We start from the raw sequence: 16,973 nt of genomic DNA, 5'->3' as shown, positions 1-16,973 counted from the left end.
TTATTTTTTTAATTTTATTTAATTACTTGGCTGAGTTGGGTCATAGCTGCAGTGTGCGGGCTCTGCAGTTGTGGTGTGTGGGCTCCAGAGCCTGTGGACTCTCTAGCTGTGGCGCACAGGCTTAGCTGCCCCAAGGCATGTGGGATCTTAGTTCCCTGACCGGGGATTGAACCCATGTTCTTTGCACATTGCAAGGCAGATTCTTAACCACTGGACCACCAGGAGGTCCCAGATTTGTATTTCAGAAGCATCATTCCAGCTGTAGTGTGGAAAATGAAGCAAAGGGAACAAGACTAGAGAAGCTGTTCTAGGCATCCAGATGAGAGCCATCCACTAAGCAGGGTGGACACAGATGAGCAGATGCAGATATTACACAGCAGAATCAAGAAAATGTGATGATAGATTAGGTACAGGGGATGGCAGCCGGGGGCTGGGTGGGGGAGGGGGGCACGTTGAGAGGGGGCAGTGGTGGCATCAAGAATGGCCCCAAGGTTTCTGACTTGGGTGGTTAGTGGTGGTATTTAGAAATATGGGGACTAAAAGAAGAACATGTTAGGTGGGAGAACTGGGAAATGATGCACTCGATTTAACATGGTGAGTTTCATCTTAACCTAGTTATTCTTACATGTGCCTTAAAATTATACCATAAATCCCAAAAGTACAAAGGTGGAAATCATCATGATGCTATGCATTACTACCAAAGGCTAATGTAATTTAGATGAGTCTTCAGACTGAATGGAAAGAATATTCAGATTCAAATTTTGATAGCAAAATTGGAGGGGAAAGTTTAAAACTTTAGTGATAAAGTGTATACTGTTTCCAGGTAGTTTAAGAAAATTGTATACATTTAATGAAGCAGAATGTTTTTCATTATAATGTATAACCTAAATCTAAGGTATCTTAGAATTAAGAAAATTCAGTAATTAAAGAAATGAATATCCAACATCCACTATTTATTAAGTCATTGTGGAAAAAATAAAAGAAAAAATAAAACTAAGAAAAAGAAAAAAAAAACTAAGAAGAGTCATGATCGTTGGCATTAAACACAGGAAGGACTGATATGAAAACCATTTTCTAATCATTCAGTCCAGCGAGCAGTGGGATAAGCTCATGAAATAATCACTGCAGCTCCACAAGTATTTAAGTAGAGAACAGTCGTCATCATCATCATTACTTAAAACCAATCATCTGACAGAAATAGTAATAACCAAGCTAACATGTACTGGCTACTTACTCTTTGCCAAGATAGTGCTAAGCACTTTAAATTATCTCATTAGATATATCACAATGTTTCTAAGAAGTAGGAACTATTGTTACTACATGAAAGAAAGTAAAAACATTTCTGAAGAATGAATTCCTAGATTGGAAGGTTGAAATAACCTAAGAATCCCCATTTCCAGGCTATCTGATTTTAAGATACTAAAAGAGAACCTGAAATTAAAAGCATCACTTGCTTTATAAATTATTAGAGAAGAAAGCAATGCCATCTCCTAGTAATTCACATAAAATACTGTGATATATCTGAAAATACAATATGAGGTTACTGCAACCCTGCTCGTATATTCACTTTAAAGTATCCATACAAGCAATTTATATGAGCTTGTATAAAGTATTCACTTTAAAGTATCCATACGAGCAGTTTACACGAGCAACCCTGCTCGTATAAAGTATTCACTTTAAAGTATCCATAAGGATCATTCTAAGGAAAATAAGAAAAGGTATTAGGAAGAAACAGTTAGGTTAGGGGAATTAGAGAGTGCTTTCTTCTGAGTACTGAGTCCAACATCTTCACTTACAAATTACGCTCAATTTCTTCATCTCTAAATTAGGGATAATAAGGGTCCACCTTACAGGGTTATTGTAGAATTAAGAGAGATAATACGGTGCCTATCACATGGTAAGTACACGGTAAACATTAAAGGTCAGTAAATCATCACCTGTACAGACCTGCTGGAAAACATCCTCTTTGGGATCCCGTTTGGCCCCTGAGTGATGGGAGTTCACATGTGCCCCCTCACTGTCGCTGGTGACAGACGACCGGCACTCAGGGCCATGCAGCAGGTCATCCCATAACATGTCCTCTGTCTCCGAGTCGTGGCGGGTGCTCTCCGAGTCTCTTCTCAACATGTTGAGGCTTCGAGAGCCACCACTCGTGCCAGACCTAGAGCCCTTTAAGGGAAAAACAAAAACCAAAAAAAATTTTTTTCATTCATTTTTAAAAACAACTATGTATCTGAAATAAAATGAAAACAAGGCACCTATGGTGATGACTGGCATGCTCTCATAAACTGATCACCATGCCTTTGTTGACAAGACTTCACATAACAATAATATACTTTCATATTTAAACGTGAACTCTGATGACTCTTAACAAACTATAAAAGAGGACTCTGAGAAGTATTGCCAAGTCATGGGATTGTTCAGCTGAGGTGCCCTGGGATGGGAGTGACTCCTGCAAACACATTCTGAGGGCCGACTCTGAGAGTAGGTGTGGCTGAGCCTACTGGCACACCCAAAGTGTCTTCTACTGTAAATATTGTGAGCTTGACCATAGACACAATCACATCTGGGAACCCAGCCAAACAGGGGAAAGGGTAATCAAGCAGAGGAGAGTATGGACATTGTAGCTCTCCTGCAGTATAAACATAAATATGAAAGTTTTTCCACAGCCCAACAACCTTGCCAATCAAAAGCTACTACCACCATCTGCTCCCCTCATCTCTGAATTATAATGTCCTAAATGTACAATGGGCTTCCCTGGTGGCTCAGATGGTAAAGAATCCACCTGCGATGTGGGAGACCTGGGTTCGGTCCCTGGGTTGGGAAAATCCCCTGGAGAAGGACATGGTAACTCACTCCAGTATTCTTGTGTGGAGAAACCTCACAGAGCCAGTATAGTCCGTGGGGTTCCGAAGAGTCAGACACGACTGAGCGACTAAGCACAACACAGCAAATGTATAATATGTCCATTAGCTTTCATGATAAGCAGACTTACTGCTCCCATCTCTCACTTCTCAAATATCTGTCCTCATCAGCAACAAGGCCACTTACACAGAAACAATGCTTAAGAATAAACTCCATATTCCAAGTGGGTTTCCCTGGTGGCTCAGACAGTAAAGAATCTGCGTGCAATGCGGGAGACCTGGGTTCAATCTCCGGGTTGGGAAGACCCGTGGAGAAGGAAATGGTTAACCACTCCAGTATTCTGGCTCTCATCATCTAGGGATTGAGGAATCTCTTTCTGGGCATCATCTATGATACTTTTAAGATCAGGTCAAAGACAAAGAGCTCATTCTTTTTCTTGAGTGACTAGTCATATAAAAGCTGATAGATTAAAAAAAAAAAAAAAAGCTGCTAAATAGGTAGACAGTTGGAGGCAGAGGAAAAAGTGAAAGTGTTAGTCACTCAGTCATTTCTGACTCTCTGCGACCCTATGGACTGTAGCCCACCAAGCAGCTCTGTCCACGGAATTCTCCAGGCAAGAATATTGGAATTCATGAGTAGCCATTCCCTTCTCCAGGGGATTTTCCTGACCCAGGGATCAAATCCAGGTCTCCTGCATTGCAGGCAAATTCTTTACCATCTGAGACATCAGGGAAGCCCTTTACCATTCTTTTTTTTTTTTTTTTCAATTGGTTATCCTAAAGTTATGTATATATTTGCTAGCCCCCTCCTCTGCATCCAATAAAAAAAAAAGGAATGGATAAAATTTATTACATTCAAGAATATGCCTTGAAAAAGGATACATTACCTGACTGAAGGCTGCTGATTCAAACTCCGATTCAGCCAGACTATCTGAATCCCGCACAACAGGGCACCACTTGGAAGTGGTCTTTTTTACCTGCCAAAAATCAAGACCACAAATGACAGGAAAATATGTTAAACACTTTGTTACTTGGGAATTAATACCTATACTTTAACAAACTACAATAAAAATTACCTGAGTGTTTAGGTGTCTTGAAAGTATTGATTTTCTACTCTTAATTTCACAACCGTTGTCACTTGAGGCCCCTTCCACACTCCTCCGCAGTATCATCATCTGTGTTTGGGCTTCGCCGTCATCCTCACTTGACAGATCATCTGAAATCCCATTACCCAAACGCCTAAAAGACTCCTACAAAGAGAACAGCAATGTCACAGGGGACCATCCAGAAGACTCTAGTAAGCTGTGTGTATAAAAACTAAGAAGCAAAAAAAAAAAAAAAACTAAGAAGCAGTAAAAGTAAACTAAGTCAAAGCTGAACAAACCTACATATTCGTTGGTCTTAATAAAGAAAAATATTAAGCTTTCTTGAAACTAAATAATTTAAATAATGTAGAGGTTAGAAGCACAGGCTTGAGTCAAAGTCAAGTCTGAATCACAGCTCTTCTGCTTATTAGCTATGTAGCTTTAGATAAGTAATTAAATCTCTCTGGGCCTCAAGTTCCTCATCAGAAAGGTGATGCCAATAAGTAAATAAATCCCTCTAAGATCAGGAACAAGACAAGGATGTCCACTCTCACCACTATTATTCAACATAGTTTTAGAAGTCCTAGCTACGGCAATTATAGAAGAAAAAGAAACAAAAGGAATCCAGATCAAAAAGAAGTAAAACTCTCACAGTCTGCAGATGACAAGATACTACACACAGAAAACCCAAAAGAAACTATCAGAAAATTACTAGAGCTAATCAGTGAATTCAGCAAAGCAACAGGATACAGTCAATACACGGAAATCACTTGCATTCCTATACACTAACAATGAAAAATCAGAAAGAGAAATTAAGGAATCAATACCATTCACCACTGCAACAAAAAGAATAAAATATCTAGGAATAAACCTATCTAAAGAGACAAAAGACCTGTATACAGAAAACTGTAAGATACTAATTAAAGAAATCAAAGACAACATAAACAGATGAAGAGATATTCCATGTTCCTGGGTAGGAAGAATCAATATTGTGAAAATGACTATACTACCAAATGCAATCTACAGATTCAATGTGATCCCTATCAAAATTACCAATGGCATTTTTCACAGAACTAGAACGAAAAATTTCACAATTTATATGGAAACACAAAAGACCCTGAGTAGCCAAAGCAGTCTTGAGAAAGAAGAATGGAGCTGGAGGAATCAACCTTTCTGACTTCAGGCTATACCACAAAGCTACAGTCATCAAGACAGTATGGTACTGACACAAAAACAGAAATATAGACCAATGGAACAAGATAAAGAACCCAGAGATAAACCCACACACCTACGGGTACCTTATTTTTGACAAAGGAGGCAAGAATATACAACGGGGCAAAGACAGTCTCTTCAATAAGTGAGACATCTGGACATCTACATGCAAAAGAATGAAATTAGAAGACTACCTAACACCAAACACAAAGCTAAACTCAAAATGGATTCAAGACCTAAACCTAAGACCAGAAACTATTAAACTCTTAGAGGAAAACACAGGCAGAACACTTGATGACATAAATCAAAGCAAGATCTTCTATGACCCACCTCCTAGATTAATGGAAATAAAAACAAGAATAAACAAGTGGGACCTAATGAAACTTAAAAGCTTTTGCACAGCAAAGGAAACTACAAACAAGGCGAAAAGACAACCCTCAGAATGGGAGAAAATAATAGCAAAGGAAACAACTGACAAAGAATTTCCAAAATATACAAGCAGCTTATACAGCTCAATACTAGAAAAGCAAAGAACCCAATCAAAAAGTGGGAAAGGCGTCTGAAGAGACATTTCTCCAAAGCGGACAGACAGACGGCTAACAAGCACATGAAAAGATGCTCAACATCACTCGTTACTAGAGAAATGTAAATCAAAACTACAATGAGATACCACCTAACAACAGCCAGAATGGCCATCATCAAAAAGTCTATAAACAATAAATGCTGGAGAGGGTGTGGAGAAAAAGGAACACTCTTGCATTGCTGGTGGGAATGTAAACTTATACAGCCACTATGGAAGGCAGTATGGAGATTCCTTAAAAAGCTAGGAATAAAACCACCACATGACCCAGCAATCCCACTCCTAGGCATATACCCTGATAAAACCAAAATTGGAAAAAGACATGTGTACCCTAATGTTCACTGCAGCACTACCTACAATAGCTAGAACATGCAAGCAACCTAGATGTCCACTGACAGATAAATGGATAAAGAAGCTGTGGTACATATATACAATGGAATACTACTCAGCCTTCCTGAGGAGTTCCTTCCATAAAAAGGAATGCATCTGAATCTGTTCTAATGAGGTGGATGAACCTAGACCCTATTATACAGAGCGAAGTCAGTCAAGAAGAGAAATATAAATACTGTATACTGACACATATATGTGGAATCTAAAGAGATGGCCCTGATGATTTATTTTCAGGGCAGGAATGGAGAAACAGACATAGAGAACAGACCTATGGACATGGAGGGAGGAGAGGAGGGAGAAGGGGAGATTATGGAGAAATTTACAATACCATATGTAAAGTAGACAGCCAATGGGAATTGGCTATATGACTCAGGGAACTCAAACAAGGGCTCTGTGACAATCTGTAAGGGTGGGATGGGGAGGGAGGTAGGAGGGAGGTCTGGGAGGGAGGGGACACGGGTGTACCTATAGCTGATTCTTGTTGATGTATGACGGAAAACCACAAAATTCTGTAAAGCAATTATCCTTCCATTAAAACATTTTTTAAAAAATAAAAGCATCTATCTCACAGAACTGTTGAAACAATTAAGTGAGTTACTACATGTAAACCACTTAGAATAGTGCCTGACTGCAGTAATGGCTCAAAAGACTTAGCTCTTTTTATAATTCATAAATGCCACAGTCTAACAAATAAGAAAATATTTCATGACTAAAACATAAAAGTATAGTCATTTTTAGACATAAAGCAGAATAATAGCTCTATATAAACATAAAAATATTATCCCAAACCTTAACACACACTGTCCCTGCCTCTCTAGAAGATGACATGGCAGCCTCTACACCAATCTGTTCATTGAATCTACCAGCCTCCTCCTAAGTCTGGACAAGGGGCAGATAAAACAACAAGCTCTGGCCCTAGAAACTGGAAGAATAAGGTAAAGTCTTCATATTATACTTCAAGGTGTTCTCCTTTTCATGTCCTTTGGTTTTACATTTCAAATGACACAAATCTATTAGAATCTTTTGTGTGCTTTTAGTAGAGTCTAAGAATAGAACATTTTACACAAGAAAAGGACCAGGTGATATTTATACTCATCTACATCTTACCCTACGGCCCTTTTCTCCATCGGAAAATTTTGCTTTCTCTCTTGTTTGCCACATTCTGATCTCTGGTCGACACTGTCTCTTCTTGATGATAGGATGCAGACAACCTGAATCATAGTCAGTTTCCGTCCCTCTGTTACATATTAATTTAACTCTTTTCATCCTATTTTTTTAAAGGAAAAAAAATGATTAATAATTAGTTTTCTGAAAGTAGTGTCTTTCATGAAACCACTTTTCTTCTGAGGAGTAGAATATGTTAATCTGGAAATCAAGAAGATTCAGAAATCGTGTTTTTCAGGCTCTCCAGCTTTCCTAAGGGTGTAGGAAGCCAGAATATAGTTCTCTCTCTAGTCTCCAAAGACTTGGGTCAGTTAATTGAGAGGAATCCTGTTCTTTTTGGTTTTGCAAGGAAGTAGGTTCACAGTCTTCCTCTCAAACACAAAGCCAACCCCTCCCTCACATTGCCTGATTCTGCCACTTCACAGGATGTCTTTCCTCTTCTGTCCTTCAAAGCCCAGTAACTCTCAGCTCCTCCATGACTCCTGCCTACTGTCTCACTCCAGAATGATCATTCCATTTGCTGAACTGCATGGCCTTTAGCCAGCATGATGCCATTTATGATGTTTTTACATTGTTGTGACTGCCTCATACCTGCTAGTTTTACTTTCCTAATAAGATGGTAAATCACTGAGAAGAGGAACATGCAGTGCCCAGCAAAATGTTCAGCACAAAGAACTCAAATGCTTCAACGAAAGTGTCAACTTTAGAAAAATATGTGGACACAATTTGTCTTCAAAAATGAAGCTGCAGAACACTTTACTTTTGAGTCACAAACATTAATATATGACAAAAATAAGTACTTCTTTGAGTCACAGTACCACTGTCATGACCTACAAAATCATGAAGGAGGTCGAAGTTACCCTAAATTCATCTCCCTTTCTGTCCTACAGCCCATTGACACCAGCCTCCTGCCCTGCATCCCACACCTAAAGAGGAATCAGCTTTCACACTGAAAAAATACCTCATCTCTTAAAAATTCTTCTTTCTCTCAAGACACTTGCCAATATGGCTTAAAATATTTAATCTTTTAGAGTATTTATATTTCTGTAATCTTGTGGTCTAAAGAGCCATTAAAGATCAAACAGAATGACACTTTTATGGTAGATAACTGGACTTATGGGTAATAGAGCAGACACTGGTGACACTGTGAATAAGCAAACCATTCTAGAACTTTAAAAAATCACACCACTAAAAAAAAAAAAAAAAAAAAAATCACACCACTATGATAATATGCTTACACTGCATACTCGTAAAACCTCATCAGGTTATATACTATGCAAACACTAAAGTGAACACAAAAACAAGTAAAACTTCCATTTTATAGGAAGCATTAATAAGTATTAATTTGGTGAAAATGTGAAAATTGGGAAGTATTAATAAGTGGGAAGTATTAATAAGACTTCCCACCTGTTGCCAAAGAGAGTCCTCCAAAAACTACCATTAAGGGGTGCAGATTCCAAAGTTTCCACTCCTCTGGCTTTATCAGAGGAGTTATTTCCATTTTCTCGGCTCCCATCACCATTCACAGTTTTTCGTAATTTTCTACAAAAAAATATTTCAACAACTTCAGATTATTCAAGACCTTTTCTATTTCTGCTTAGAATATCCCTACCATTTACCACCTGAAAGTAAGTACAATGAACTTCTCATAATGAGGATAAATTATGCATGAACATTTCTGATTTAAGGGCAAAAACAGATTCCAAAGATACCAAAAGGTATCATTTTGTTCATTCATTAAAGAAATAGAACTGCTATTCAAAAATATTACTAGTAGGAAAATTTTCTTATATATGACCAATAGTCTTTTCAGGAAACACTAAAAAAAAAAAAAATGACCAATTTCTTTAAATATAGATGTCAGAAATCTACCCATTTGGCACATTTAATCAGGGAAACATGAAATAATAGCAAGCAATCATTTTTTTGGATATCCTATGCAGTGAAAAGATATATCCTGTAAATACCAATGAGACACAGCAAAATATTTAATTTCTTTAGAAAACATTAAATCAATTAAACTGAATTTTCAAGGAATATTCTTTTCTGGGGGGGAAAAAACATGGTTATAAAATAACATTCAAAAATAAGTATAAATATGTTGAAATTCTTTGCACCAAATGAAAAAATCTTACACAGTAACTCCTTGCGGGAACAAAAACCTATCGGTACTCTAAGGAAAGATGACTTGTGGAAGATAATACCATATATACTTTAAAAACGTTTAACAGTTCCAAAACCCACACATAGCACATGATCAGTAAAGACATGATATGAATCCTATGGGTAGACAAGTTAAATCTTTATTAAAAGTTTAGAACATATAGAAATCAATTTATTTACTATTGAAAAAAGGTAAGAACATTAATACCATTAATCAGACACACTAAGATCCTTGTATATAGTGAATTTTCACCAAATTTTAAGACTGAATTGTGAAGAATGCTTTACCAAAATCATTATTTAAGGTAAATTTTAGTAAAGAATAATACAGTATAGGAATTTTCCTTTTAAACAACTGTACTGAATGACCCCCTCCCGATTAAAAGTTTATGACAAAGTTTCTTAGCATCAGGGAGAAAAGTAAAAGTGAAGCATTCATTTCTTCTAGCCAAAAAAATAATGAAAAATATATGCAAAAGAGGAAGACTTTTTATTAATTTACTCCAAGATTTTGTTCTACAATGCCTCTCCCAGAAAATACACAACCACAAGTGTAACTTCTTATCTCACCTTCTTCTCCGATTTCCGTTGTTCCCTGATGGCCTTGTTATCTGAGTAGACACAATTTGACAGTGGACAGTTCCCATGAGTAACATAAGGCACAAGGGTCCGAGGACTTCACTTACATTCACGATAGGCATCATAAAATATAACACGAGTGCTATCACTGAAAAGAAAAGGTTTCAAAATGGAAACCATTAGAGCTCATCTTTAAAATCAGTTCTAATAACCATATAGATTATTTCTCCAAAACTCTATCATGTAAAGAGTGTACAAGTGAAAGCACACAATTTCCTTCAGTACAATCCACCTGCACATTAGCTAGGTGAGAACCTGAAGCCTAGATCACAGAGCAAGTGAAGAATGATGTGTCCAGAGGATATGCCTTTCTGGCAATATGATAGTCTAGGTATTTCTAGATATTTCCACCACAAAACAACTAGCTGCCGTATAATACTTTGTACTGTTGCTCTGCTCAGAGGAATAGTATTTTCCAAGGCCCAGAGTTATATGTAGCAATTAGTAGATCTAAGATTTGAACCCAGGCAGCTAGGCTTCAGAGTCTTTTTTGGGAGGTGGGGGGGGGGGTGCTGTTGCACAGTGTGACATTTGAGAGCTTAGTTCTCAAACCAGTGATAGAACCCAGGCCCCTGGAGCGGAAGCTTGGAGCCCTAACCACTAGACCAGTAGGGAACTCCTAGAGTCCTTACTGCTATGCTACATTGCCTCTCTGTATGTATGAAATATCCAAAGATATAAAAAATGAAAGAAACAGAAAAATATCGCAAATTATCTCCCAAAACTTCCAGATACAAGTTTAAAGATTAGTTCTTTCAGACATGAACATAAAGATGATTCTTGTGCTATATGAACTTTTCTATGTGGAGAAAAATTAATTTCATTCCCTAATACCCTGAAGAGCATTCTTGCCTTGAAAACCCCATCAACAGTATGAAAAGGCAAAAATATATGATACTGAAAGATGAACCTCCCAGGTCAGTAGGTGTCCAATATGCCACTGGAGAAGAAGAGAGAAATAGCTCCAGAAGGAATGAAGAGGCTGAGCCAAAGCAGAAATGACACCCAGTGGTGGATGTGTCGGTGGTGAAAGTAAAGCTCGATGCTGTAAAGACCAATATTGCATAGGAACCTGGAATGTTAGGTCCATAAATCAAGGTAAATTGGAAATAGTCAAACAGGAGATGGCAAGAGTGAACATCGAAGGAGTGAAGGGCTGAAGACACTGAGATATCGCGGCCGGGCTGGAAAATAACAACAGCAATACGATCCACCCTCCTCTCTGCCCGGACAAAATAACCTTTAAGCAACAGTAAAACAAAAACATTTCAGACTAAAAAACTAAGGATTTCTCACCAAAGACCTGCATTACTTCTATTCCTTAAAATGTGGACCCTCAAGAAGGAATGAACAGTATTTCAAATGGTAAATACCTTGGTAAAATTAAAGACAATTTGTCATTTTACTCTACTTAAAATGTACAGACTGGTTTAAAACAAAAATTGTTATCTTGTGGGGTTTATAACATAGGTAATTATAATGCATATGGCAACTGTATTGTAAAGGGCACGGGTGTTAAATGAACCTAGAAAACTGCAAGGTTTTTATACAATAGGCAAAGTGCCCAGGTTCATTGCTTGGGACTAAGGAAAGACATGGAATGTTGGGAGTGCCTTTAGATCAAGTCATTACTCTCTTAGGTATTAGCCAAGAGAAATGAAAGCATATGTGCACACAAATATTTGTATCTGAATACTCATAGTAGTTATATTTGGAATAGTCCCATATTGAAAAAAATTCAAATATCCATCAACAGGTGAAAATACAAACAAACTATGTCCTATTCAGAAAAATGGAATGCTACTCAACAATGGGAATCAAGTACTGATGCATACAACATGAGTGAATTTCAAAATAATTTTCCTAATAAGTCAATCAAAAAAAGAACACAGATTCTATTCTATTTATATAAAATCCTAGAAAGTATAAACTAATCTGTATTAGTATAAAGCTGATAAGTGATTTCTAGGAGAGAACAAAGGAGACAGAGGAGAGGGATGAATTATAAATGAGCAAATGAAAACTTCGGGGAATGGTGGATTTGCTCATTACCTTGATTTATTATACCTTGATTATATTTTCACAGGTGTATATATATGTCAATCGCATTGCACTGTATACTTTAAATAAATTCTACTTATTATACATCCAAAAAAAAGTGTGAAAATCGACATTTTAGGAATCAGTAAACATTTTAAAACGGACAGGAATGGGCAAATTTAATTCCAATGAACATTATATCTACTACTGTGGGCAAGAAATCCTTAGAGGAATAGAGTGGCCCTCATAGTCAACAAAAGAGTTCAAAATGCAGTACTTGGATACAATCTCAAAAGTGACAGAATCACCTCGGTTCATTTTCAAGGCAAACCATTCAACCTCATAGTAATCTAAGTCTATGCCCCAATCACTAATGCCGAAGAAGAAGAATGGTTCCAATGAAGATCTACAAGACCTCCTAGAACTAACAGCAAAAATGATGTCCTTTTCATCATAGGGGATCGGAATGCAAAAGTAGGAAGTTAAGAGATACCTGTAGTAACAGGCAAGTTTGGCCTTGGAGTACAAGATGAAATAGGGCAAAGGCTAATAGCTTTGCCAAGAGAATGCACTTGTCATAGCAAACACCCTCTTCCAACAACATAAGAGATGACTCTACACATGGACATCACTAGATGGTCAGTAGCAAAATCAGATTGATTATATTCTTTGCAGTCGAAAATTGAGAAGCTGTATACAGTCAGCAAAAACAAGACCTGGAGCTGACTGTGGCTCAGATCATGAGCTCTTTATTGCAAAATTCAGACTTAAATTGACGAAGGAAGGGAAAAACCACTAGGCCATTCAGGTATGACCTAAATCAAATCCTTTCTGATTATAGAATGGAAGTGACAAACAGATTCAAAGGATAGGATCTGATACAGTCAGTGAAGAACTATGAATGGAGGGTCATAACATTGTACAGGAGGTGGTGACCAAAACATCCCCAAGAAAAAGAAATGCAAAAAGGCAAAATGGTTGTCTGAGGAGGCCTTAAAGTAGCTGAGAAGAGAAGAGAAGCTAAAGGTAAAGGAGAAAAGGAAAGATATACCCATCTGAATGTAGAGTTTCAAAGAATATCAATAAGAGATAAGAAAGCCTTAAGTGAACAGTGCAAAGAAACAGGGGAAAACAATAGAATGGGAAAGACTAGAGATCTCTTCAAGAAAATTAGAGATAACAAGGGAACATTTCATGCAAAGATGGGCACAATGAAGGACAGAAACCGTATGGACCTAACAGAAGCATGAGATATTAAAAAGAGGTGGCAAAAATACACAAAAAAACTGTACAAAAAAGGTCTTAATGACCTAGATAACTATGATGGTATGATCACTTACCCGGAGCCAGACATTCTGGAGTGTGAGTCAAATGGGCCTTAGGCAGCATTACTATAAACAAAACTAGTGGAGGTGATGGAATCCCAGCTGAGCTATTTCAAATCCTAAAAGATGATGCTGTGAAAGTGCTGCACTCAATATGCCAGCAAATTTGGAAAACTCGGCAGTGGCCACAGTTTTCAGGTCAGTTATCATTCCAATCCCAAAGAAGGGCAATGCCAAAGAATATTCAAACTACCACACAATTGCACTCACTTCACATGCTAGCAAGGAAATGCTCAAAAAAATCCTTCAAGTCAGGCTTCAACAGTACGTGAATCAGCAACTTTCAGATGTACAAACTGGATTAAGAAAAGGTGGAGGAACCAGAGATTAAATTGCCAAAATCCATTGGATCATAGAAAAATAAGAGAATTCCAGAAAAACTTTTTGCTTTACTGACTACGTCAAAGCCTTTGACTGTGTGGATCACAACAAACTATCAAATTCTTCAAGAGATGGGAATACCAGACCACCTTATCTGCCTCCTGAGAAATGTGTATGTAGACCAAGAAGCAACAGTTAGAACCAAACATGGAACAAAACTGGTCCAAAATTGGGAAAGGAGTATATCAAGGCTGCATATTGTCACCCTGATTATTTAACTTATATGCACAGTACATCATGCAAAATGTCAGGCTGGATGAAACACAAGCTGGAATCAAGATTGCTGGAAGAAATATCAATAACCTCAGATATGTATATGACACCACCCAAATGGCAGAAAGTGAAGAGGAATTAAAGAACCTCTTGATGAAGGTAAAAGAGAAGACTGAAAAAGCTGACTTAAAAGTCAACATTCAAAAAACTAAGATCATGGCATCTGGTCCCATCACTTCATGGCAAATAGATGGGGAAAAGATGGAAACAGTGACAGACTATTTTCTTGGGCCCCAAAATCACTGTGATGGTGACTGCTGCCATGAAATTAAAAGACACTTGCTCCTTGGAAGAAAAGCTATGACAAACCTAGACAGTGTATTAAAAAGCAGAGACATCACTCACTCTGCAGACAAAGGTCCATCTAATCAAAGCTATGGTTTTTCCAGCAGTCATGTATGGATGTGAGAGCTGGACCATAAAGAAGGCTGAGCACTGAAGAACTGATGCTTTTGAACTGTGGTGTTGGAGAAGACTCTTGAGTCCCGTGGCCAGTAAGGAGATCAAGCCAGTCATCGTAAAGGAAATCAGTACTGAAAGTTCATTAGAAGGACTGATGCTGAAGCTGAAGCTCCAATACTTTGGCCATACGATGTGAAGAGACTATTTGCTGCTAAAGACCCTGATGCTGGGAAAGACTGAGGGCAGCAGAAAGGGGAGGCAGATGAGGAGATGGTTGGATGGCATTATTGACTCAGTGATGTGAGTTTGAGCAAATTCCAGGAGATAGTCAAGGACAGGGAAGCCTGGCATGCTGCAGTCCATGGGGTTGCAAAGAGTCAGACATGACTGAGTGACTGAACAACAATACCCTGATATCCAACAAACATAACAACAGCAAGAAAACAATAAACTACAGACCTTGCAGACTTGTTAACATGGATACAAATTCACCTCTAAAACGTTAAGTACCATGAAGGCAAGGATTTTTGTCTATTCTGTTCACTGTCATACCAAGATAGTATCTGGCACAGAGTACACATGCAATTATTTGTTGAATGAATGATTAAAATACTTCAATGTAAATCTGACAATATAGCAAAAGAATAATTCACCAAGACCGCATAGAGTTTATGCTAGAAGGAGAGTAGGAAATCTTTCTCCGAGCCTAAATGAGTACTTGGCACAGACATGTTAGGTACTTAAGGAATTGCTGACTGAGACAGAATCTATGAAATTAAATATTTTAATAGGCTGTAGTTTTGATCATATGCATACATGTCATCTCAATTACCAATTGTGTAAAAGCCCTTTGTCCCTGATTCCTGGGAAGTAACTCTTAAACTTTTGGAATTTCCCAAGTGTTGGAAAGTATCTTTGTTTTCATGGTGGGTCCCTTGGACCACACCAGGTAATACAGGCCAATAAAATGACTAAGAATAGGAGTAGCCATACCAGAAACACCAACTATGTAATTAGAGGGCTGGGCCTCTGAGCTACATTGTATCAGCCTGATCTTTGGGAAGGGAACAGGAGCTAAAGACTGAGTTTAATTCCATGGCCAGTGACTCAATCAACCAGGCCTACATAATAAACCCTCAATGAAAACTGAATTCCAAAGCTTGGGTGAGTTTCTCTGGTTGGTCATACGTTGTGCATATTGCTATCCATCAGGGATAGAAGGTTAACACTCCCTAAGGATGACAAAAACTTCCTGATTGGGGCCCGCCCAGACTTTGCCCTGTACATCTCTCCTAATTTGTATCCTTCTGCTATAATAAAATTGTAAACACAGCAGTTTCCTGAGCACTTTGAGTTATTCTGGTGAATTATCAATCCTGAGGGAATGAGTGGGGGACCCTGAAAGGCTGATCAGAGTAAGGATAGCTCTAGGCATCCCTAAAATAAGGCTGGTATTTTGGGAAGGACTGTGCCTTTAACATGTGAAGTCTGGTCCAATTCTAGAAGTGAAAAAGCATTCCATAAAATTAAACATCTGTTCCTGATTTGTAATTAATCTTAAATGTCAATCTTTACTAAAATACTAGGAATGTAAAAATATGTTAACATGCTAAAGAATATATAAGTAGTACTCACTTTGGCAGCACCTATACTAAAGAACATATAAGCAAAGTCAACATGCAACATATTAATGAAGACATTCTGAACAGAAACAAAACAGGGTGACCACTCTTACTGTTAACACTGCTCTGAATATGTAGACTAATTCTATGAAAGTAAATAAAATGTATGGTAAAAGACCAACTTCTCATTACACTAACAATTCGGCTGTATAATTAGAAAATCTGAGAGAAGCACTGAAGAACTATTAGAAAAAATGAGAGTTTAGAAAATGGCTGGTTATGACAGTTTTAATACAAACTAAAATCTTGCAAATATAACAGCAAATACTAGTTAAAATACATAAGCAAACAAAAAGCCTCATACCTAAAGCAGCAACAACAAAAATAAAAAGAAACTATTTTCCTTTAACATGGTACATGGAACTTCCCTGATAGCTCAGTTGGTAAAGAATCTGCCTGCAATGCAGGAGACCCTGGTTCAGTTCCTGGGTCAGGAAGATACACTGGAGAAGAGATAGGCTACCCACTCCAGTGATTTTGGGCTTCCCTTGTGGCTCAGTTGGTTAAGAATCCGCCTGCAGTGCAGGAGACCTGGGTTCGATCCCTGGGTTAGGAAGATACCCTGGAGAAGGGAAAGGCTACCCACTCCAGTATTCTGGCCTGGAGAATTCCATGGACTGTATAGTTCATGGGGTCACTAAGAGTTGGACATGGCTGAGCAACTTCCACTTTCAAGCATCCTCTGATGGATAACATACATAAACAAAATGTGG

General features: G+C 38.0%; 1 protein-coding gene across 8 annotated transcripts in view; it reads right to left on the bottom strand.

Moving 5' to 3' along the window:
- The window catches only part of PHTF1 (putative homeodomain transcription factor 1), a 77,937-nt gene that overhangs the window by 27,486 nt on the left and 33,478 nt on the right, over window positions 1–16,973 (bottom strand). For 7 of the 8 annotated variants that reach the window (XR_006267999.1, XR_006267996.1, XR_006267994.1 and 4 more), the window contains exons 6-11: window positions 10,029–10,185; window positions 8,703–8,837; window positions 7,239–7,398; window positions 3,941–4,114; window positions 3,752–3,841; window positions 1,948–2,169 (exon numbers count right to left, since the gene is read on the bottom strand). Coding sequence is in view for 1 of the 8 variants with exons in the window: in XM_043460191.1 (XP_043316126.1) it covers window positions 1,948–2,169; window positions 3,752–3,841; window positions 3,941–4,114; window positions 7,239–7,398; window positions 8,703–8,837; window positions 10,029–10,185 (938 nt within the window). In the remaining 7 variants the exon portion in view is untranslated. The remainder of the gene's footprint in view (window positions 1–1,947; window positions 2,170–3,751; window positions 3,842–3,940; window positions 4,115–7,238; window positions 7,399–8,702; window positions 8,838–10,028; window positions 10,186–16,973) is intronic. The other variant, XR_006267998.1, reaches the window with a different exon arrangement.

This window comes from Cervus canadensis, chromosome 2, assembly GCF_019320065.1.
Source record: "Cervus canadensis isolate Bull #8, Minnesota chromosome 2, ASM1932006v1, whole genome shotgun sequence".
Classification (NCBI taxonomy): Eukaryota; Metazoa; Chordata; class Mammalia; order Artiodactyla; family Cervidae; genus Cervus; species Cervus canadensis.
Note: the sequence above shows the minus strand (reverse complement) of the source record. Positions and strands in the feature narration are given on the sequence as shown.